Source organism: Monodon monoceros, unplaced genomic scaffold (genome assembly GCF_005190385.1).
Source record: "Monodon monoceros isolate NGI ecotype Baffin Bay Population unplaced genomic scaffold, NGI_Narwhal_1 Super_Scaffold_15, whole genome shotgun sequence".
In the NCBI taxonomy this organism is placed as follows: Eukaryota; Metazoa; Chordata; class Mammalia; order Artiodactyla; family Monodontidae; genus Monodon; species Monodon monoceros.
Window position 1 is genome coordinate 70,204,972 of NW_021703771.1, and position 24,342 is coordinate 70,229,313.

Here is a 24,342-nt window from a genome sequence, read left to right on the forward strand (position 1 = left end):
TATTTCCTTTAGGGTAGGCCTGCTGATTGGTGTAGCTTTTATTCTTCATTCAATGATTACTCACTAAATGGCATTTTCCTATTTTACTCATAAAATTTATAACTATCTGAAATTATTTTATTTATTTAATTGCTCTTTAATTACCTATCTTGTTTCCAGTATAGTATAAGGCCCTTGAGAGGAAGAATCTTCTCTATTCTGCTCATATCGTTGTACTTGGAGTATCTAGAACATTTCCCGGCACCATCAGAAGCTTTTTAATGAATAAATGAATGTGTAAGTCTGCCAGGGAAATTCAGTGAAAAGAGCAGGTAATCCCTTGATCCAGCACTTGAATGAAGAGGAGTTTAGTTGGGAGAGCCTGGGGCGGGGTCAAGGGTTGGAATATATTCCAGATGGAGAGTATAGCATGCACAGAATGTGAATAAATGTGAGAGGGTATCACAGGGTGACTTTCTAAATGGGCCATCCCTATAGGCAGTAAATGGACATATTTGTTTAGAACAGTTTTATTTATTCAGTCACAAGTCTCAGATTACTTGTATTATTTTCCCTTCATTTTATGTATGAAAAACAACTTGTTTCCCCACGAAAATAGCTCAGGATCCTAAGACTTATTCATTCTACCCACCCAACCCTCAACTTTTTCCAATCTAGGGCTGCACAAGCAGATGCTGTTCTGCTTACTTACATTACTTGGCATTATTTAAATCAGTAGTTCTTTAAGTCAAGTGTGTGTGCCATGCTCACCTAGGCTTTTTGTATTTTTGTTTTTGTTTTTTGTCGTTGTTGTCTAATACAGCTTTCTGCGCTCTCCTTTTGATAAAAGATTAAAAGAGAATGTCTGGGTAGGTTAGATAGCTAGCTCCCCAGGTGTCTTAGCTCTGGCTGATATAACAAAGTACCATCAGCTGAGCGGCTTAAACAACAATTTATTTCTCACAGTTCTGAAATTGGAGAAGTCCAAGATCAAGCAGCCAGCTTCAGTGTCTGGTGAGACCCACTTCCTGGTTCATAGGCCACTGTCTTCTTGCTGTGTCCTCTTTTCCAAGGGCACTAATCTCATTCATGAGAGCTCTTCCTTCATGACCTCTGAAAGGCCCACTTCTTAATCCTGTCATATTGGGGGCTGGGATTTAAACATTCAAATGTGGGGGACAGAAACATTCAGTCCATAACATCAAGTGAGTCAGATACAAAGCAAATGTGGGAACTACTGAATTCTAATCTAAACCCTTACTGGTCAAAGTGTGGTCCACTCACAGCATTCACATCACCTGGGAATTTATCTGAAATTCTAAATCTCAGCCTCCAGGCCCCATACACTTAATCTGCACATTTACAAGATCCTAGATGATTCATATGAACTTTTAAGTTTGAGAAGTAAGTACTGATCCAAACCACTGTGCACCTAAAGATGCAGCATTAGCATCACCTAGGAACTTGTTTGAAATGCAAATTATCTGGCTCCACCCCAGATCTACTGAATCAGAACCTCTCTGGATATGGGCCTACTGTGCAATCTGTTGTAACAAACCCTTAACACTCAAGTTTGAGAACCACCAGATCCAAGCCGTTATCCTTCCTTTAGCTGGGACAATTTCTACTTTTAAATCATTTACCACATGTGATTTTTAGCACCACAATTCTATTTTTAATGCCAGTGGAAACCTAGGAGGGTTAAAGAAAAAAAATAAAAGCCATAAAAATTTATGGTAATACGTATGTATGGGACAATATGCTGCACTTCTGGCAGTAATTGGAAGATTTCCTCTTTCCCCAAGCTGGAGATGTACTGGATGGGCTCTAGCTGAGTGAGCATAAAAGCCATAAGCTATTTGGCCATAAAACGTCCTTAGAGACATATCCACGATTTTTCAGTAGCTATTCTATTGAAGGTTTTACTCCCACCTTGACTTCTAAATTTTAAAACTTCTTCACTTCTGAAAAAACATTTTTCAATGATTGTCAGAGTGAGGACAGGGTGAGCAGCCACTTTAGTTTATTTAAGGAAGCTACCAGAGGCTATCAACTCCAGGTGTTTCTAAACCTTATGCAGGGCAGCCCTCCATTTTATAAACACGGCAGGAAACGTAAGCCTTCCTATCTTTCTTCTTTTAAATAAAAGTCCTCAATACTGTATTTCAGTCCATTCCTAGGATCTGTCTCAGAGTCTCTACCACCGGAACACTTAAAAAGGCTTTTGTGGTTTGCTGAGGAAGTAAAACAAGATCGTTTTGGAGACCTTGTGTCTTCTTCCTCAGACTCACTCGTTCGTTTATGCAAAAGCGTTTTCAGTCCTTTGTCGAGTTCAGAGTCATCCGTCCACTCTTTTTACTTCTAAAGTGGGCCGCTGGAGATCAAAGACAATGATCTCCAGGTGTTAAACTCCCTCATGGCCGAGCCAGGGAAGGAGGCTGATTCCCAGGCCCGCGCCTTCCAGGCTGGGGTCGGCCCCCAGGACAACCACCTAGCACCCCTCCGCGCTCTGCCCCGGGGGCGTTCACCGCCGGCCTCGGAGGCCTGACCTTGAACCGCCTGGGCTCACCGCGGCTCTGGGAACGCTAGCCGTCGGCCCCGGGTTCTCGGCTACCCCGCGGCCAGCAGGGGGCGGCCGAGCTCAGCGCCGCCCCGAGGAGGGGACGCCCGGGGAGAGGAAGTGCCCCGAGTTCTGGGCCGGCCCGCCGGGAGCGCAGGCAGCAGCGTGCAGAGGCCTCCTCACCCAGGTCTCCCTAGCCACGCCAGCCCCCGGCCCTTCCCCCGCCCCGCGCGGGCTGCGAGCGGCGGCGGGTTCCGGGTCCTGTGACCGGTCAGGCGCTGCGGCAGCGCGGCGGGGAGAGCAGCCGGCCTCGGGGAAGTTTCGACGGCCGGCGGGGGCTCCCAGGGCGTCCGGGGAGGGCGAGGCCAGGCGGGGGCCCCGGCGCGTAGCCCGAGCTTGCCGAGAGCGGCTGGCCGGCTGAGCGAGACCGGGGCGCTCATGGCGGGCGGCGGAGCCGGGGACCCGGGCCGGGGGGCGGCCGCCGCCACGGTGCCCGAGACCCGCGAGCACCTCTTCAAGGTGCTGGTAATCGGCGAACTTGGCGTGGGCAAGACCAGCATCATCAAGCGCTACGTCCACCAGCTCTTCTCCCAGCACTACCGGGCCACCATCGGGGTGGACTTCGCTCTCAAGGTCCTCAACTGGGACAGCAGGACGCTGGTGCGCCTGCAGCTGTGGGACATCGCGGGTAAGTGTGTGGCCCGAGCCGCGGATGCGCGGGGACCCCACGGCGGGCAAGAGGCGCCCTCCGGGTTTCCAGCCGTCGGGAGCCAGGGGCCGCTAGGCTACTTTCGGTCTCCTTTCTTCTTTCTCTGTCCTCTGCCCGAACTCGCCTGCCCGTGTCAGTTTAGAAGAAAGGGACTAAACTACTTAGAAAGATGGAAAGGGATGTGGTCGCGTGGACTCCAGGGGAATCAGGACAGTGGAACAGGCAGTAGTAGTCGAATAATTTAAAAGCAGGACAAGGTAAATAAATGCATAAATGAGTAACCCTGGTTAGATGCCTCAGCTCAGTGTGTGGAGAGCTGTCTTATTTTTAAGAGATGGAGGGGAGGCCCTGTGCTCTGGCACTCTCACCTGACCAGAGGTGAGAAAGCCATGGGGGCTTTTCCCGAAGTTTTAACTCTGAATCTTTTTCTTTTTCAAGTTTATTTATTTTATTTTTTAACATCTTTACTGGAGTATAATTGCTTTACAATGGTGTGTTAGTTGCTGCTGTATAACAAAGTGAATCAGCTATACATATACATATGTCCCCATATCTCTTCCCTCTTGCGTCTCCCTCCCACCCTCCCTATCCCACCCCTCTAGGTGGTCACAAAGCACTCAGCTGATCTCCCTGTGCTATGCGGCTGCTTCTCACTAGCTATCTATTTTACGTTTGGTAGTGTATATATGTCCACGCCACTCTATCACTTCGTCCCAGCTTACCCTTCCCCCTCCCCGTGTCCTCAAGTCCATTCTCTAGTAGGTCTGTGTCTTTATTCCCATCTTATCCCCAGGTTTAACTCTGAATCTTGACAAGGAAGAGCGAAGGGAGGGGGCTGGCTCCTCTCATTTGCTTTAACGTTTCACAGGTGAGAACTGAGGTTCAGAGTGGTTGAACGACTTACCCAAAGTGATGCTCCTGGTTAGTGACACAACCAAGACTAGAAACCAGGTTCCTTTTCGGAAGGTTTTTCATCACCCACCTTGGCTCTGAGACACTTCCTTGTGAGCAAAACCCCATTCTTCATATAACGTGCTCTCATCCCTGGGGCAGGCCACCCAGGCGAAGATTTGGGAAAGTTTCTCTTGAAAGCTTATGTTCCTCTTCCCTCCCTAAACCAGCACCTAGCCCCACGCCTGCCTCCCCAACCGCAATATATTATTTCCCTGGCATTTGCTCCCAGTTGTCATTTGGGAGCGTAATATCCCTGCTTGAAGGGTACATACCCTCCTTGCTCTAATGTATGAAAACTTGAACTCTGACTGGTGTGGTGGGTGGAATGTGCACATTGAAAAAGACGTTAACTTTGGGAAAATTTAAATATGGAAGTGGTACCAAGAGTTACCCTGTTCAGTCATCATCCATGTTCAGGTCAGTCTGCATTAGAGCAGTCGGAGGGGAGCATATGTTCAGGGTTGGAGAGACCGTCCTTCATCCTCCGCTTGCATAACAGAAGCCTGTAGGTGTGGGCACCCAACTGGTAGCAGAGTCAGGGACACAGGTCTGTCTGCTGGGTAGTGCTCTTGTCATCAACAGCTTATTACATACGAGAAGGTATTGAAGAATTATAACTTACATACTCATTTATTTAAGAACAGGCTTCTCTACTTCGGATATGAGAATAAATAGATGTATGTCACCTCAGAGAAAGGGGGATAATCAGCCTTGGGCTCAGCTCTTTGTTGTTATTTTTGTTGGTTACAGAAAACCAAAAGTTCGTTTGAAAAGTCATCTTTTGAAGCCAGAGGCTTCTTTCGAAACACTTCCTGCTTTTTCATAGAGCACTTATGAATAATAGTATTGCTTCTCGGCAAAGTCATGGATTCTAAAGGTTGCCTTACCATGTGATAGTCATTCTGCAGGAATCTTCGGTGTAGCCGTGAATTTCCATGAAGATGGTTTTAAATCCCTGCCTCGGAGGATTGTTGACTTTGCCTTATTCTTCATGTAGAATAATGTGGTATTTAGCGATTAAATTATGCTTGGGCCCTACTGCAGGTAAATAAAAGATTTTTACGGCACAGCTGTGTTTTTAAGCTTCAAGGAAAAAAGCTTATATTTGGAGACGTGGGAAAGCAAAAGCATGAGTAGGAGTTTTCTTCCTGGGTATCGCCTCCTTTTTCATCCTTCTTGAAGAGATCTATTTTGCCAGAAAGGGGACATAGTCAGTCTTTACCAGACTCTGGTATATAGAGGCCTAGATGGAATATCCTTGCACGTTTGCCTAAATCCAAAGCTTGAGCTTTTCCAGGAAGGAAAGCAGACCTTTAAGATCTCCAAAAGGGATTCCATCCAGCAAGTACACACCAGCAATTATCAAGATTAGAGGTAAACTTATGAGATAATTGGAAATTATTAGGCTCATCTTTTAAATAAGGTTTTCAGTGTTAATATGTAAGGAAACTAAGAGCAAAAATATTGTGGCTTTAACTTAAGGTTTAGGGAGGTACATCATTAACTAGGTTTGGTTTGAATATTTGAGCTACTAGTGAATCCTAGCTCATACCATTTGAATTAAGTAGTAATGGTGTAATGAAGGCAAATTGAAGGCCACTCCAAAAAGTTCCCCATGACTAAACATATTTGCCTTATGTAGTAACAAAGTTGAATCATGTTTAATTCTCAAAGGAGGGAAATAGTCCTTGATGGCAAAATAGTAGGTGGAGCTGGCCACTTGATATGACTAACTTAAGGTGTGGTGTTATTACTATGTAGCTTTTTTGCTGTTGCTTTAGAGATGGGAAAGGTGCTAAAGAAATTATGTCAAGTCTCTATACTTGAAAGCTTTGGCAAGTGTGAGAGGCAGGAGTTATCCAAATGTTTTCTGTAAATGTGGCCAGGCAGTTTAAGCTAAACTCTTCAAATTGAGAACCGTAGTGACTCTTGGGTACAGGCCTTACAAATCCTTATTCCATCAAATGAATGTAGCTTTAAGATATAGATGCAGTTTAATATAAGTTTTGTGTTAGGCAATTGCTGTCTTTTACTTCATATCTGCTTTAAGACTGCTGCTCAGTACATACTGAAATATACTAAAATAGTGAAGTCTGATAAGATTTTAAAGAGAGGTTACCTAATGCATACTGAATTAAGGTGCAGCATCTGACCTTCCTTTTAACGTGTATTATAGATGAATTAGTATTTGGCCCACTACTTATTATAAGCCTGTTAGCAACTGTAGAATTTTCCAGGTAGGTTGAATGGCTGGTCTAGGCTAAATCTCTCTTTTTTCTTAAATTTGTCCATTTAGATCTAATCTAATATAATTCACTCTTCATGTATTCACTGTTGTTGTAGAGGAGGCAGAATTTTATCTCTGCCCTCCTAGAGCTTTCAGCTGGGCCTGAGAATTAATGTAAGACAGATTAATAGCAGAAATTTATTTAATATAAGCTTTACGTGACACAGGAGCCTTTATAAGGAAAGGAAGACCCCAGAAAGTTCAACCTAGTATAAATGCTTTTATACTAGGTTGAACAAAGAGAGGCAATTGTAGAAAAATAACCAAACTCTATGGGAGGCTAAAGGAAGATAAGAGTTATTTTAACAAGATCTGTTTCTATAGAATTCTCTCAGCTTGACTCCCCATCTCTGGTGATGAGAATGTTTCCTTCCTTCCGGTATAGGGAGGACATCTTTCACGTGGGAGTTTTATCTCCCCATTTAAGGAAGAAGGGGAGATTAGAGCACCCTTCGTGCACTTGCTGTTTTTCAAGTGCCTTTAGTTAAAATAATTCTTATGCCAAAGTGGCATTTTGGGGGGTGGGCTCTTCTGCTACCCTTCACTTTTAAGGATCAAAATTTCTTTATAAATATCTGAGTAATACACCTTTGGGCCAATGAACAAATCAGGAACAACGTATTCTGAATTCATGTAAATATTGTTCACCAAAGCATAAAATGCATGCTTGGAAGACGTTATAAATCATATAAACCATAGTTAGATTCACTTTTGTTTTTTGATTCACATCTGAAAATAGAATGTTGATCGTGTCTTTCTTGTTCTCTCTTGCATATTGCCAATTACTATATCTAGTGATGTCTTCTTGTCTTCTTTGATAACCCTCCAACTCTTCTTGAGCAAGAGTCTGGAATATTATCTCTGATGCTTTCTTGACCTTCAGAGTATCTGTCAGTCAGGGAGTATTAATATTCAAGTTTTTTTTCCTAAATATGAAGAAGTGGTGCTTTGAGGAATTAGTCTCTGTTATTTGTAGTGTCTATCTTATTACTACAGTAACTGTCTTAGGGCTTATTGGGGGCCGATTGCTTAATAACTCATTTAAAGGAATTAAAGAAAATCCTTATTACATCTGACCCGTACAATCTTGCCATCTTCAGCCTTATTCTGGCTCAATTTCTGTGCTGAATTACAAGCAAAGCCTACTGTCCCATTTTACATCTTCAAATCTTCCTCAGTTCGTGAGTCCTGACACACCTTTGGGTGCCCCAGTGTTGACTGTGCTTTCACAATTGCCCAGGCAACAGGAGTTTCAACATAACAACATATTTGTGTTATCGCACATGAAAATTCCCCTGATAATGATATGCCTGTTGCCTTTCCTCCTTTTGAGTGTGTTACCATTCTTAGTTGCTTCAATTAGTCCAAGTAAGCTAAAAGGTGCTGAGGTTAGAGGTAGAGACAGCCAAGTGCTGATAAGAAGTACTTGGTTGCCAGCCATTTGCCTAATCATTCTATTGTTTGAGCTGGATTATAGGCTTTCAGAGACCCCATGGTGTAAATACAGGGAGGTTTGGTAAGTTGACCAAGAAAACACAGGTAATCCACGGCACGGCACTGTACAGAGACAGGACTCATGTCTCTGTCAAACAGCACAGTGGATTTTTGGTTCACTGGATTCAAAACAGTAGCATTAACTGTTCTCTAAATTTGCAAATGTTCTGGTCATCCCTGTTTTAGAGCATATGACTCATATTTGAATAATTACCATCTCTTTATGTCATCAAGCCAGAATTTCCAGTTCTTATACTTAATTGTGAAGCATACTGCTTCCAAAGCAGACACTTTTTGATTGGCTGCATCACTTTTTTTTGTACATTTTGAAAGACTGTTTCCAAACTGTGGACTTCTCTGAAGTTAACAAAGCTCTTTTATTGGTATATGGTTGCAGAGCACACCCTGGAAAAGCAAGGTAACAATTACAGATATTTGTCAGGTCTACTCTGATCTCATGGATTGAGCCTGAATGCCATGCGTTATTCCAGGGCTGCAATGTTATTTTCAGATATATTTTAGGAGAAATTTGATCGGTCATGTATATGTTATCCTGACCTTCCAACTTTCTTAAGCTTTTGATATATAAATTTTAATGATTCTTATTCCCTTTTAAATTGTACTCAAGATTTTGTTTTTATTCAAGTGTGATGAGACCAACACATCAGGAGACAATTGCCATTGAAAGAAATAGTTTGTTACTCATAGTTGCCAAGAGGAGGGACCATGCCACACCATGCAGGACCGTGTAGGGAAGCACCAGGGTCATTCAGGAGGCAGAAGGAGCTCGGAGAAAGCAAAGCAACGGCTGAGCCTTTACTGTGGTTTTTGCAGGAAGGAAAGGACAAGGCAGTGTAGGCAGGCTGAGCAAGCTTAGGATTGGATAGTTTGAGAGACTGAGTTCTGGGCTATAGGGATGGTCCCTAGTTGTCTAGTACCTGGCCATGGGGTGATTCAGGGCAGGAGGATAATGTCCTGGACTGCAGGAGCCTGGAAAAAGAAAGCGGGTAGAGGATAAGGACTCAGGATTGGTTGGTTTGCATATCAAAGACATGGTCTCAGCAGGTTGTTTGCTCTCTCTAAGAACTAGCTAACCCTAAGAGGGGCAGTCCCTCCCCTGGTCCGCAAGGCCCCAAGATGTCAAAGCATCCTAAAATATAGAAAATAAAAAACCTGATTAATACATATTTCTAAGCACTTATTAAAATAGATTGAGAGATGAGAGAAAGTACTCTTCCAAAGAAGAAAACTTTGAAGGCCTTTGACTTGGAGGCCAAGAATAGCGTATCCTCAAAATAGTGAGGATTTCACATTTAATCAACACTTAAGTAATAGAGAGTGGGCTAAGTTGACAAGTTTAAGTTGTATTATGGTTGTAGAGATCTTCTCTTGGATGGTGAAAAAAGTGCTGACATATGTGGGGAGATTTCTGAAGGGTGAGACAAACGATCAAGAAAAAGTTGCTTTAGAATTCTACTCAATTATATTTTCAAAAGAGCTTTTTGCACTTTTTGCAATCGATGCCAGAAACATATGATTTCTTCACTCTTATTTTGAGAGAGACAAACCGCATAAAAATAAATGGATAGCAGGACTTTAGTTTAAGGCTCTCTGTTGGTCTTTCCAATTGACAGATGATCTTACATTCTCTTCTTCCCCATTCTTTTCACTCACTTCTACCCAGATATTTTCCTTAAGCATCTCCCGTAGTGATTTTTGATTGCTTTGAAGTTAAGCTGAATATATTGGGGTTTTTAGTGTGATTAGATGGTACCTCCTCCGTCAGACTCATCTGAGGTGCCTAAAATGCAGATGCCTTAGCATCAGCTCTAAGCAGAATTGGCTTCGTCTGTCAGACATCCCCAAACATCATGGTTTAACAAGAGAGAAGTCTCTCACCTACTAAGTCTGTAGTTGAGCAGTCCATGGCTGGTGAACAGAACCATTCATTCTTCCTGGACCATAGCTGACATTTCACCACTCAGCTGTTCCCTGGCCATATTCTTTGTCTTTGTGGTCCAGTCAGACACACATGCCTTGCTGCAAGGGCAGCTAGAAAACCAGGGCTTTTTCTGTTTGATTTTAAATTGGACACATTGCTTTCCCAAATAAAATTCTGTGAAGGGATATTGGAGAGGCAACTAGCAATCCTCCATGCTTACCAAATCAGAATTCCTAGAGGTAGGGCCTGGAAATGTGTAATTTGCCAAGCACCATGGGTAGTCTGATTTACACTGAAGTTGAGAACAGTTGTTCTGTCTTGGCTCTGCTGCATGCTGCCAACAGACTTGCCCTCCCACTGCGCTCCACGGAGCAAGCCTGCTGTTCCCCGGGCTCCTTCACACTCACCTTCCCTGACCCTTAAGTTCCTGTCTGTTTCATATCACCTGCTCCTCAAGAGGTGATGTAAGGAGACGAGAAATTACAGGACAGAGGTGGTACATGTCTTGCTCTCATTTAATGCTTAAGAAAGGAAAAAGCCAATACCTCAAACTTCTAAAACTATTATGACTTTGGACACAAACCAAAACGATATTTTGATTTTTTTTTTCCTTCCTTTAAATTGATTAAAGTCAGGTGTTATTTTCATAGTCACCACAGAAGATGTAAATAGTTGAATAAAAACAGACCTTACACTGTGACCTAAATACCACAGAAGGCTGCTCATTTCAAATTAGCAAAAAGAAAAATCCAGACTCTGAACTGGCGTGTATTTGGGAATAGGTAATTTTGAAGACTACTTAGTGATACTGCTACCATCTCAAAAGGAGTTTGTGTTCCTTTTAGTTTAGGTATTTAAAATTTTTTTCTTTATTCAGTTTTGTTACTCTTTTGCTTGACAGAATGTGGTATGAGCAAAAATGGTGCTTTGTACATGATTTAAATGGCAGCTTTGCCTCTTCCCCTGTAAAGCTTATTTTTCCAAGTGGAAATATATTTCCAAATGTAAGGATAGAATCCCAGAGTTAGGAAATTTTGGTATTTGACCCTCTCACATAATAACAGTTAACATTTATTAAAAGCTGTTTTATAGTCACTGTCATTCGGTTTACTTTTATTCTCATTTATACTTATGATAATCTGGAGAAATGAGAATGATTCTCAGTTTACAGTTGAGTAAACTGAGACTCAGGAAGATTAAGGGATTTTCCTGAGGTCTGTACACCTGTAACTTGCGGAGTTAGGGCATGGATCCAGATATTTTTCATTCCAAAGATTTCATTGTCATGTTATATTATCTCCCTCTCATCTACACATGATAAAAAGGAAAACCAGATGAATGAATGGTATTGTGTAAAATCATGTGACTCCCTTTACCTTCTTCATGGTACAATATTAAAATATGAAATTCAGTACATATCAAATCCAAACTCATATGGTGCTAATTTGATGCATTAGCTTTTAGACTTGTTTTGTCTGTGGAGAATACAGCCACTTGTTGTATGGAAAATTGCATAAGCCAGTGGGGGGGAAATGGGCAACTAGCAATATGGTTTCTTTTTAGTTACATTGTTTTATTGGTCAGTATTATGGTAGTTCTTTAATGTAAGAAAGTGTTTTTTTCTTCTAACAATACCTATAGTTTTAGCATGTTAAATATTTAAGTGTAATGCTGGGGCACGTTTATAAGGGCTTTATAAATTAGTAGTATAATGAGTCATTAACTAGAACTAGATGCCCTAAAAAATAACAAAAACCTATGTGACTACAAATTGTAACCTCTTACATATAAAACCCAAGACCCATTATGACATGACATTATTACCTGTATCAAGCTGTAAAAATTTTTAGTGGATAGATAATTATCCTTCTAGAACCAGTGACTGGACTTAAATTAAATTTTGACTGGGTCTTGATCTATTACCCACCACCCACACAAGCTTGTTAGAAGCGCTTCATCTCTGAAATGCACACTGAATTTTAAGGATTTGTTTTTAAAGGACTTTATATGCACTGACTAGAAACTACACATTTTCTCCCAATCACCTTGAGCAAGAATATGTAGCTCAATAATTCTTAGTAGGTGGGAAAACATAAGCATTTGTACTTGAAAAGCTAAGCACTAATTGTCCTGTTGCTCAGATTTATTTTTCATTGTGTAATTTATATTTTGAGTTTCAAATAACATTAAGAGACATTTAGATTATTTATCAAATGGGGGCATGAACATAAAATATTGAGACAAACATTTAAAAAAATAAAACCAGGGATTAAAATCATAAGAGAAAGCATCTCTGGCATGTGTTTCTGATAGCAGTTCAAAATGCAGTACTTTTCTTTTCAAATCAGAGAGGAAATACTTCCCTTTTGAAAATTTGCATGCGCTATAAAGAGATAAGGTACACTGTTTTGTGGGGTTTTTTTCCTTGATTGGAATATGTATTCCTGGAAATGTATTAAATTATCTCAACTCCTTTTCAAAGCCATTAGTGTTGGATACTCCAAATACTAGATAAGCATTTTAATCCTTTTGCCAGCATATATACCTTACAGGTCATCCATTTCAGTATGTACAAAGTCGTGCATTTTTAAATGTCTTCGAGCCTAGATGACTAGCACTGTGCTCTTTTTTTCCCTTTCTCATTGCCAAGATATCTAGCTATAATCAGGGTTACTTCTTCAAGAGAAGGAAGTAACACATCCTTTTAAAGGATAACGCATTTCAGAGCCATTTGGAATATTCAGGCAATGTGTCCACAGCAGTATGGATGAAAAACCCTGTCCCTAGAATCAGCATAACTAATGCAGTCAGCAGTGGGGCACTTCCTTATCTGCTGTGGTAAAGCACTAGGGGACATAGAGCAAGGCTGTAACTTTTGTAGCAGGGCTGTGCTGTCCTTACGGAAGGTCACTCCCAGGCTCATGGTACCTTGAATCTATTTGGAAACACAGGGCCATGTGGAGCAATATATACTCCAGAAAATACTTGGGTAACAGATCAGACAGTACATTTGATAACAAGTCAACCTAAGAAATTTGAGTAATGTCATCTCCCTGGGATTTTATTTTCTCATCTATAAAATAAGAGAGGTTGGACGAGATGATCTGGAGTGTCATCTTCCAGTTACAATATTGTCCGTTACAGTGTTTTGTTGGGAAAGCGTAAAGTGGTCCCTCCCGTTCCTGTAAGAGAAGATTACAGCTCTGGTCACAGAAGGTGGTGTTGCTTAGCATTCTCCCCACCCTGTCTGAACTACTTCTGCAGACCTAGTGAGAGGGAGGTCTCCCAGGTTCTGCTGAGTTTCCATATTGCTATACGCTTTAACTCTATACACACACGCCATGAAACAAAACACGTGCAGCTGTCTTTACATTTAATAACTCTAGACTTCCCCTTCTACCCAGTCCGCTCCTGTCACAGGGCACAATCCAGGAGCATTCAGCATGGCAGAAATCTCCTGCTTTTATATATGTATTTCCGGAAAGTAGAATCCTAGAATAATAAAGATTTCTCAGGCTAAACTTAAAATGGTTGATTGGCTGCCCCCTCAGAGTATTTTTTATTTTCTTTTCTAAAATTAAAAAAAAAAATCTAAGAGTTTATGGAATTCTAATGCAATTCTAGTTTGGATGTGAAAGTCTTTCCCATTAGTTTGATCCTTAGCCCTTCTTTGAACCTAGGAAGGGCTGACTTCTGATGTGCTGTGAAAGGGGGAGTAGGAGAATTCGCGTTTCTCCTGGGGATGACTCAGAGCTACTGGGAAACTGCCTCGAGCAGTTAACATGGCTTTGACTAGGCTGGCCATCCCCATGGGCGTGCAACCTGAAAGTCACAGCATGGAAATAAAGTTTATGAAGATACTGTATTTCCATGATGAGTTAGCATTTGAATGGCATTTCTTGATAATGTATCTTTCAAGAAAGACTCACTTACCTCAATGAATAACATCCCCTTGTTTGATACCATAATATGCTCTTTGTATCCCTGATTATACCCAACACATCATGGTATCATTTTGTCTGTTTCCTCAAATAGACTGTGAGATCCTGAAGGTCATATTCACTGTTTCATTATTTTCATCAGTGTCTAGCACAGTGCCTGGTATATAGGAGGAACCTAATACATATTTTTTAGTTGAGATCAGATCTAGATAGAAGAGAGAAAAATATATTTGCGAGTTGTACCAGCCAAGATAGACTAGGTTATGTTGGGGGGTCAACAACATTAAAATGATGATTTCTCGTGCTTTTTACTTATCCACAGTGGGGAACAGAGGTGGGAGGGATGGTGAGGAACGTGAGGAGGATTTTTCATTGGAGCCACTTGAAGACCCAGGCTAACAGAGGCCCTACCATCGCAAAATTGGGGTTCAGCCTTGCTGCTGCAGGACAAGGGACACTTCTGTTCACATTTCATCGGCCAGGACTAGTCCACGGACACAACTGATCTAGTGGGGGCAGAACAGTGTGCTCCTCCGTGTGTTTAGAAGTGGAGGAGGATGGAATATTCATGAACATCAGTTTTGTTTTCCACTGGAATCCTTTGTTTTAGACAATAATAAAGGAATAGCTAAAATTACCCAAAGATACAGGATGCAACTCATACTCTAGTAGCAAAGTTTACTTTACTTTCCAGTTTAACAACTGAAAGAGCTTAGCAAGTCTGTGCATTTAAACCTTTAAAACAGCATAGTTAAATCTAGGTTTCACCTTGTTAGGTTTCTGGAGAAAAACCTTTAATTTTATGTTAAGATTATTATTTTAAATGAATTCATCTTATCTTCTCCACTCCCTACTTAATTTTTTACTTGTTTCTACCAGTTCGAGAATATCTCTGAAGCATTAATGGATTACTGTTGAATTTTAAAAAAGAGATTATGAACTCAGTAGAATAGGAAATATATTTTATTATTCTTTTGGAGAATAAGCTAAGTGCATGGACTTGGCCTTGTGGTGCTACGTCATGATCCGCATTGCTTTCTAGATTTGGTGATTGCAGAATCTTTAGAAAATCATTTTAGCATTAAATTTATAATATAGAAACCTAAAACATCAGAAGTGAGAGCTGGGTGGGACTTTGATGACCCCTAAAGATCTCTAAAGACAATTGGCTGATTTAGGCAGAGAAAGTTATTTCCTGGGGTAACTTGACTGTTGGGCGCTTGCTATTCGATTCTCCAGTACAGTTGTGCTTTCCTCAAGTTCATTTTCCTCTGCAAGCTCTTTTCACCACTACAAGGCACAACACGTAACTAGCTAACAGTTTAAGGCTTTGCCGTGTGTTATCAGCACGATTTACAAAAGGATACTCAGGCTTTCATTGTGCAGTACATTTAGTGAGCACTTAATGATAATCCTTAGCTAATAGTTATTCAGTGTTTACTATGACGTGGCTTTTTACACTCTGAACTTGAAGTATAACCTACATGCAGAGACCTTAAGTGTATACCTTCATGAATTTTTATATACCACTTCCAGTTCAAGGTATAACTGTTCCTAACCCCCTAGAACAGAAATCATTAAATTTTTTCTGTAAACTTCCTGATAGCAATTATTCTAGGTTTTGTGAGCCATTTACTCTCTGTTGCAACTATGCAACTCTGCCATTATAGAGTGAAAACAGGCATATAATACATGAATGGATGAGGATGGCTATTCTCTAGAATTTTATTTAGCTGGATTTGGCCATGAGCTATAGTTTGCCTAAATATATCCAGGCAGGCAGTTTACATTTAACCCTTCCTGTAACCATATGAGGTAGGTATTATTTTTTATAACTTTATTGTTGTATAGTTAACATACAATACACTGTACAATTTTATAAGTTTTGACATATGTATACCCTTTTGAAACATCACTGTAATCAAGATTGCAAATATTTTCATCACCTGAAAGCTATTTGCTCTAACAGCTCTTTTGTAATCCATCCTCCTGCCTTGCCCAAGGCAATCATTGATCTGCTTTCTCTTACTGCATCACTATAGTTTCTGATTTTTTAGAATTTGATATAAAGGGACTCATAGTATTATGTATTCTCTCCTTGGTCTGGCTTTTTTGACTCAGCATAATTATTTTGAGATTCATCCATGCTGTTACTTGTATCCATAGTTCCTTTCCTTTCTATTGTTGAGTTGTATTCCATTGTATGGATATACCATAGTCTATTCATTAGTATGTAAATAGACATTTGGGTTGCTTCCAGTTTGGGGCTATTAAAAATAAAGCTGCTGTGAGCATTCATGAACATGCCTTTTTATAGACGTGTGTTTTTTCATTTTGTTTGCAAATACCTAGGAATGGAATGGGTTTGTTGTATGGTAGGTATATGTTTACATTTTTAAGAAAGTATCAAATTGTTTCCCAACGTGGTTGTACTATTTTAACGTATTATTCTTACCAGCAGTATATGAGAGCTCCAGTTGTTCCACATCTTCATCAACACTTGGTATAGTCAGACTTTTTAATTATAGCCATTGTTGTGGGAATAAAGGATCAGCTCATTGTGGTTTAAATTTGCGTTTCCCCAATGGTTAATAATTTTGAGCATAATTTCTTATGCTTATTTATCATCATATAAATTCTTCGGTAAACTGTTCCAATCTTTTGCTTACTTTATTAAATTTTTTTAATCTTACTTTGGAGTTTTGAGAGCTCTTTATATTCTGAGTACGAATTTTTTAAATCAGATATAGGATCTGTATTTTTTTTTCTCCCAGTTTGTGCCTTTACTTTTCATTTGCTTAACAGTGTAATTGGCACTGTTTTGATTTGTCACATATGGTGATGTTAGAAAGCACACGCTCTGCTGCTGAGGGAGCTTCGAATCCTGGCTCTGAAACCTAAGGAAATGGGATATTCTAAGCCACAAGGTCCTCCTCAAAAATGCCTTGCCACATACATTTCTGGTTTTCTTATGTTTTAACAAGAAAGTTAATATGAATACAGACTTGAATATGCTTTACCATGGTTGGTAAAAAGAAATATTTGAAGGGATTTATAGGTGATTCTATGAACAAAACAAAAGCCACTAGAGCTTAATAGCTCTTTATAACTTCTGGATTTCTGTACGTTTACTAGTTTGGCACCCCACCCTCTATTCTAAATTAAAGGGGAAAACCATAAAATAGTGGGTTTGCGTGTCTGCCTTCTTAGAGGAGAGCAGTCTTGCATTTTGAATCGAAAGCGGGTTTGGCTGGAGATGTGAAGGAGAGAGGAGTTAAGAACATGAGTTCCTTTATCTCATGTTCAGTCCTAATCTTTTTGACTAGCATTTTACCCACCACACTTATCTCCTTCCTGCAAGTCTTATTTTCTTCTATTCTTGTCTCTTCCCCCCACTCCCAGCTTTCTTTTTTCCTTTAGTACCTCTCTTCTCTTAGACCAAGAAGAGTGGAGGGGGAAATGATGGACTCTGTAGCTTTACGAACTGTCATCTCGGTGTTTATGGCGAATGTGGGGTACATGCACAGAACATAAAACTGGGTAACTGTGTACTCGGACCACATGATCAGCCGCTTCTGCTTTGTGGTTCGTGGTTCTGTGTGTATGTCCTCAATCCTACCAGTTTATGGTGCTATGGAATGACAGATATGTGTTTATAGCATTATTCTTAGGGTCAAAAGGATTATAACTAAATATCGCTTCTGTCCGAAGTATAAGTTTTTAATCTCTTATTATACTTATTTCTAGGACAGGAACGGTTTGGCAACATGACCCGAGTATATTACAAAGAAGCTGTTGGTGCTTTCATTGTCTTTGATATATCGAGAGGTTCCACGTTTGAAGCCGTTTTAAAATGGAAAAATGATCTGGATAGTAAAGTCCATCTTCCAAACGGCAACCCTATTCCTGCTGTCCTCTTAGCTAACAAATGTGACCAGAAAAAAGACAGTGGCCAGAATACTCCCCAGATGGACCAGTTTTGCAAAGAACATGGCTTCACTGGATGGTTTGAAACCTCTGCAAAGGTGAGGTCTGCTGTGCATTTGTTATCTGCTCTGCTGTTAATTCGTAAATCTGACCTGTAACTTTCAAGTATTTAGATGGATTTACCTGAGTGGTTTTTGGAAACCTAGTAAAAGGTGAAGTGTAGCATGGATATGTTATAGCTTCTTTCACTCAGCAGCAGGAATGCTTTCAGAATTGGCTAGTGGAGAGGTGAATAGAAGGGCAGATTTTACATTAAAATAAAAATGACTATTATTAGAGCAAAGAACAAATGACATTTTCTATGAGTTTGAGTCCTTAAATGAAGTACTTTTCATGTACCTGGAATTTGTGGGGTATGAGGTATATTGTCAAGCACAACTATTTTTGAGTTTTATAGAAGGCTTAGTAAAACTTAGGGACATAGTTGTCCCTAGTGAAGACGTAAGTCATGTGCAGGACTAACAGACATTGAAAAGGTCAGAGAGAAGATGTATTCAGATGATGTTTGAAGAGTTTTAGATCAAATGTGTAGGAAAATTTGAACAAGAGGAAATTATCAACATTTGTGACATACTTCTTCATGAATAGTAGAGTGAGAATTTTTTCTTTCAGCCATTATGGGAAGCTGGATAAAATGTTTTTTGAAGAAAAACAAAAACACGTTGGCTGTTGAAAATCTTAACAGTCTAAATATACACGAAAGCAAAGGTGACAATACCAAGCACAAAATATTGTGCTGGAGCGGGCTTATGTGCACTGGAAGTTTCACTTTAGAGGTCCAATAACAATCAGACATGAGAAGGTGATGAATTATTAGCAAAATTCTGTGATGGCAAACTCAAAACCATGAATTTGATATAATCTTAACACAGTTCCAGCTTTTAGTATGCCTTCTGTGAATTTCTTGTATATATCAAAAAAAAAAAAAACGTGCATTGTTTCTCCAAATGACCTACTTACTTATTACCAGGTTACTTTTAGCTTTACCAGAAACCCATCCTAAAAGTGGAAGATTATTTGCTGCCACTGATGATCAGAATAATGAAAGCAAAGCTATGGGAGACTACACAAAAAGTGCTCTGAAAATATTGTGATGGTGGGGTCATTGGAAAAAATAGTGTCTGCTGAAGACAGAAGTGTTTACTCCTAAGCTAAAGGCTATTTGTTTAAACAAATATATTCTAGTATCTTAAAATTTAGTTTCATAAATTAGTAGTGGAAGAGAGATGAAGACCAGAGTTGCTGCATGAGCACTTAGCCAAACAGGAAGGAAGAGATTGCAGAAGGCAAGGCTTTTTATAGAGACACTTGTTTTGGAAGCCATGCCCTCTGTCTGCTCTCTGCACCTGTGGGGATTTGCTTTACTTCCCAGCTTTGTTAGAAAAAAATTAGTGGTATGTGTAAGTGTTTATTAGAGCGTGAGATTTGGTGAAGAAGATGAATATATTACAGATAAAATTTCCTCTTCTGGTTTTATTTGAATTAATCATTCAGGTAATCTAAATTTCTCCCCAGAGTCTAGAAGGAAGATTCGTAAACAATAGTATCATGTGGCCTGTCACCTGAGACTGTATAAAGTCATCAGCTTCATGATTATCTATCAACAGGGTTACATGTAGAGGTGAAAAGAAAAACATTCATATGTTCTGTGCCTTCCTACGAATATATTAGAAACAGCTACTGCAAAATTTCCTTAGTGGTAAACCAGGAGTATTTCAAGAGAGTAACAGTAATATAAAATTTTTGTTAAAAATTTTAGTCAAGGCTTAAAGTACTGCCCAAGTGTCACTAATACCTATGCTTCTGAGCTGGCCAGCAGCTAACTTCAAATCTGATTTCTGCTAGAATACCAGTGATCTGAATTCTGATACAAACACAGCCAAAAGGCAAGTTTGAATTCATGAGCTTCATCTTTTCACCTTTATGGAAAATAATGGATTTCCAATATGAGAATGTGTGACTAATTACAGTGTGGGACTTTCTGTTCCTAATCAATAACAATTAAATGCAATAAGAGAAGATTATAATTATTTGGTATAATGGGGATGGTGGGGACTGAGGGACATTTGGGCATTTAAAGATCAATACTTTAATTAAAGTTAATGCTTATCTTGGGAGTGGAGGTAAAAAAAAGTTTGTGTTGGTGCTAGAAAAGATACCTGAATAAATAGCAGAGGTCTTGCAGAGTTCTCACTGTCTGAGAAAGGTATAACAAATAAGGGAGAAGGCTAGAATGAACCTCGTGGTATCGGATTGGAATTGGAAAAGTCAATATATATGTATATATATACACACACATATATAAATTCTGCATTAATGTGTATATGTATATACACATGTACACATACGTATATGTGTAAACAGCTAAACATAGAAGCAGATACCAATATGTGTATGGATACATACATATTTACTAGGTGTGTCTGCTGAAGAGGATTAGAAGCAATGACAGCACAGAACCAGTGAGCTTTGCAAGTCCTTAGAATTTGGTTTTTAAATACTGTTATCCAATAAAAAGAACTGAGTCTCCCTGGAGAAATGACTGATTTCAGGACTAGTAGGACAAGGACAGTAAAGATGTGCCTGAGATATTTTGTGGTGCCGGAAGCTAAGGAAACGCTCACCAAGTGATGGAGATGCGTCAAAAAGACCCAGGAGCCTGCTTATAGGAACTCCAAAACCTAAGACAATTGGAGCAACAAAATAAATAATTATTGTAATGGACTTAATACACAAAATAAAATAATAATCCATGATATGAAAAAACAAATGAATAAATGGGAGAGAAGAGAAAGCTCTTCCTAACAGTAGAATTCCAAATCATAAATGGAGAAGGAATGATGGAAATAGAAAGTCACCATTAAACACAACAGTAATAATTGTTCTAGGGAAAAATTAATTGATACCACAATGAGTAGGGAAAGGTATGGTGAAAAACAGGATATTTACATATTTGTATTGAGGACAAAGTGAAAAATAGTAGCTCTTCAGTGGAGAAACCTGGCAGACATGACTTCAAGCAAGTATGCCTCCTCATACACTGAAGAGGGCACATCATGTATGTCTTATTCCTGCCAACAATGCGTCACTTGAATTTAATGATAAGGAAACATCAGACAGATCCAAACTGAGGGAGAGTCTCTGGCCAGGACTCTCCAAGAGTGTCAAGGTAATGAAAGGCAAGGAGACTGAGGACCTGTTCCAGATTCAAGGAGACCAAGGGGACAGATTGCGAAATGCACCTGATGCTCACCTGCATCAGAACCAGGACGGTGAGACAGCTGATGAAATTCGAACAGGGTTGATAGAGTAATGCTGGCACAGTACTGTCATCTAAGTTCTTGATTTTGATAGTTATACTCTGGTTACCTAAGACGTTAATGTCTGAGGAATATGGGTGAAGAATATATAGGAATTTTTACTACTTTTACAACGTTTCTGTAAATCTGAAATTATTTTAAAAGGAAAAGTTAAATACTTTTAAAAAGAAGCACAGTTTTTGCTACATGTTACATATCATATATTTAATGACAGCTTATGAATCAGTCACACAAACGTTGTGATAGCTGGTGATTCCTTAGAGCATCCTTAACGGGCATCACACCCACAACATTGTTTTTTATCTCTGTGCTTTCACTTATGTGGCTGGCAACTTGCAGCAGGATGAAGACTCATTTACCTTGGAGATAGTTCATTGGACCTCAGTGGCAAAAGTTTAAAACATTAAAGAACAGAACATAAGGGCTTCCCTGGTGGCGCAGTGGTTGAGAGTCCGCCTGCCGATGCAGGGGACACGGGTTCGTGCCCCGGTCCGGGAGGATCCCACATACCATGGAGTGGCTGGGCCTGTGAGCCATGGCCGCTGAGCCTGCGCGTCCGGAGCCTGTGCTCCGCAACGGGAGAGGCCACAGCAGTGAGAGGCCCGCGTACCACACACACACACAAAAAACAGAACATCAGAAAGAGTGATCCTTTGTAAAAAGAAGAGTGTCTCAGTCACATTACTCAGTAACATTGAACTCTTAGCAAACACTTCAGTATTGGAGCAGGAGATGGAGCTGGCGTACTTATAATGCCCCCTCTGACCAACTTTCCTAGTTCCTGGTAATACTCTAATGCTTTCCTCTAAGAATATTGATCGTGAGAATTGATCCTGGTTGTTTCTGCACTACAGGATAACATAAACATAGATGAAGCATCCCGGTTCCTAGTGGAGAACATTCTTGCCAACCACGAAAGCTTCCCTAATGACGAAAACGACGGCAGAATTAAACTGGATGAGGAGACCGTGAAAAAAGAGAGCAAACCCCAGTGTTGCTGACTCAGCGTCCGCTTCTCTCCTGCGGATGCAGCCTGATTCGGGTGGAAGCAAACGCCTGAGACGGGATCATGGATGGTGGATATGCTGCTCTGTGAATCTTCAGGGCTGTGCCTTAAAATAACAAGGATGGCACCCCTGGGAGCCTGTGATGAAAGGGGACACTGGTGAAGGAGTCCCGCCAGTGGCTCTGCCCCTTCACTTGTGGACACTTAGGCTCCGGTTGTTGTTGCCATCATATTCAGGATAATGTTTATGTGCTTTTTAACACCCTTTAAAATGACAGCTCTTCAGGATTTGTTAAGACTTGCAAGTTGTGGCTGTCAGTGTGAACACCGGGCTGGTAATAAACTTCCCCTGCCGCCTCACTGTAGTCTCATGAGTCTGTATTTTTGTCTCCTGTATCCTATCCTCAAGTTCGAGGGAGGCTTTTAGACCCTTTTAGCCACAGAAAGCTGGAAGTTTCTGTTTAGCAATTTATTTTTCTAGTCAAAACTTTGGTACTTCATGTAAAATTGCTATCCTTAAATATTGTGATTTAACTAGTCCTGGCTAGTGTGACGTGGTTATTCCCCTTAAATACATTAAAATCCCCTTCCTAATGACTCAGGAAGCACTCACACCACAGTGGTACTCTGATCTGGTTGGTACCAGTTGGAAACAATATAAATGAACATCTCTTCTTTTCTCTCCCTAGTCCCTTCTCTCCTTTCTTCTTCCTGTGTGTTTGTTTATAACTAAGAGCCTGATAGATATTACTGTTGCAGTTGTAACTAGCCTTTTCAAATCTGTAATAATAATGGTTAAGGAGAGAATTTATTTCAAAACATATACAATTAAATCGAGGTTTCTATAGTAGGCATTGTGAGAGAAATTAGGTCATGTGTGGTTTTATACAAAGTTTTGAACATTTAAAGTATAGTACGTGAGAAACAAAGCAGGCTCACAATATTTGTATTGTCATTTAACCCAATTAAGGAAAAGAATAAATATTTTGACTGCAACTTTTGTTTTGAATTCATGTAGTTCTAGAAAGGTAATATGGGCATACTTTTCTGCCTTAGAAAAATCTGTGTCTGTTCACTTTTGCCTTTTATTTTCAAGCGGGTTAATGATATCATGTGAAAGGTCCAACTTATCCCTTTCAAAGGAAATTTAAAAGTATCTGTGACATACCAAAGATAATGCAAAATGAGGTCTTGTACATTAAGTATGAACTTGGATAGGAAATATCTGTACATTTATTGAGCAGGGGGAAAAAAAAGACTAGAAATCCTATTAAAAAAAAAAAGACTAGCAAATTGCATTTGCTCTCACAGGTGAACTCTGAGAATAAGTAGTAACTATCACGGGCTATAAAATGTAGCTTGCCCTTCTCATGTTAAACCTGAGCCTTGGCTAGGAATCAGATGTGTTTGTGTGTTATATATTTAAGTAAATCAACTCTTTAACCTCTTTGGACATGTATTCTCTGTAGAATCATTTTCCTGAGGCCAAGGAATAGAAAGCAGACCCTGATTTAAGTAATACTAATTTAATTAATACAACCCTCTTAAGTTTTTAAAAATCATGCATTAAATCTTGCTTTCTAGGAAACATATGTGTCATACTTTAAATTTTTTTCTAGTCTAGGTACAAAGTAGGTACAACTTTTTAACTTTTTTAAATTCCAGAGTCCAATAGTGTAAGTATTATGAAATATCTATGCCAAAACCAAAATGTTAGAAATATAAAGCTTATTCTAGGTAGTCAATGAAAGACTGAATGTTCTTTTTTCATATACTGAGTTTTATTTTTTACAGGAAATTCATCATGTTTACATTGATTTAGCAGTGGATTCAGAATCAGTAGTATTGCGCTTTCTTTACCCATCTTTACCATATTTGTTTTCTTCTCTTAGAATAATTTTAAGGATTGACAGCACCTTAAATAATTTTTTTCTATAAACACTCAGGGTTCTGTATGTCAGTGTGAGGTAGTGTATTCTATTTATTATTTCCTACACTTTAGAAGTAAAACTGAGTAACTGTTTTGCTTTACTCCTAAATTCTCACTATAATTTATTTTTGCAACTTGAACATGAAACTTGAAGTGAGGGTGTTGGGGAAGGACAAGTTCTCCTCTACCCTTTCTGGATTCTTCTGGCTGGTCTAAGAATTGAGTTGACATGA

At 39.8% G+C, this 24,342-nt stretch overlaps 1 protein-coding gene across 1 annotated transcript; it reads left to right on the forward strand.

Moving 5' to 3' along the window:
- Positions 1–2,753: 2,753 nt before the first annotated feature.
- Positions 2,754–23,673, forward strand: RAB32 (RAB32, member RAS oncogene family). Its single transcript, XM_029223877.1, has 3 exons — positions 2,754–3,227; positions 17,614–17,891; positions 22,028–23,673. The coding sequence occupies exons 1-3, from the start codon at positions 2,978–2,980 to the stop codon at positions 22,172–22,174; spliced, it is 675 nt and encodes a 224-aa protein (XP_029079710.1). The 5' UTR covers positions 2,754–2,977; the 3' UTR covers positions 22,175–23,673.
- Positions 23,674–24,342: the final 669 nt, after the last annotated feature.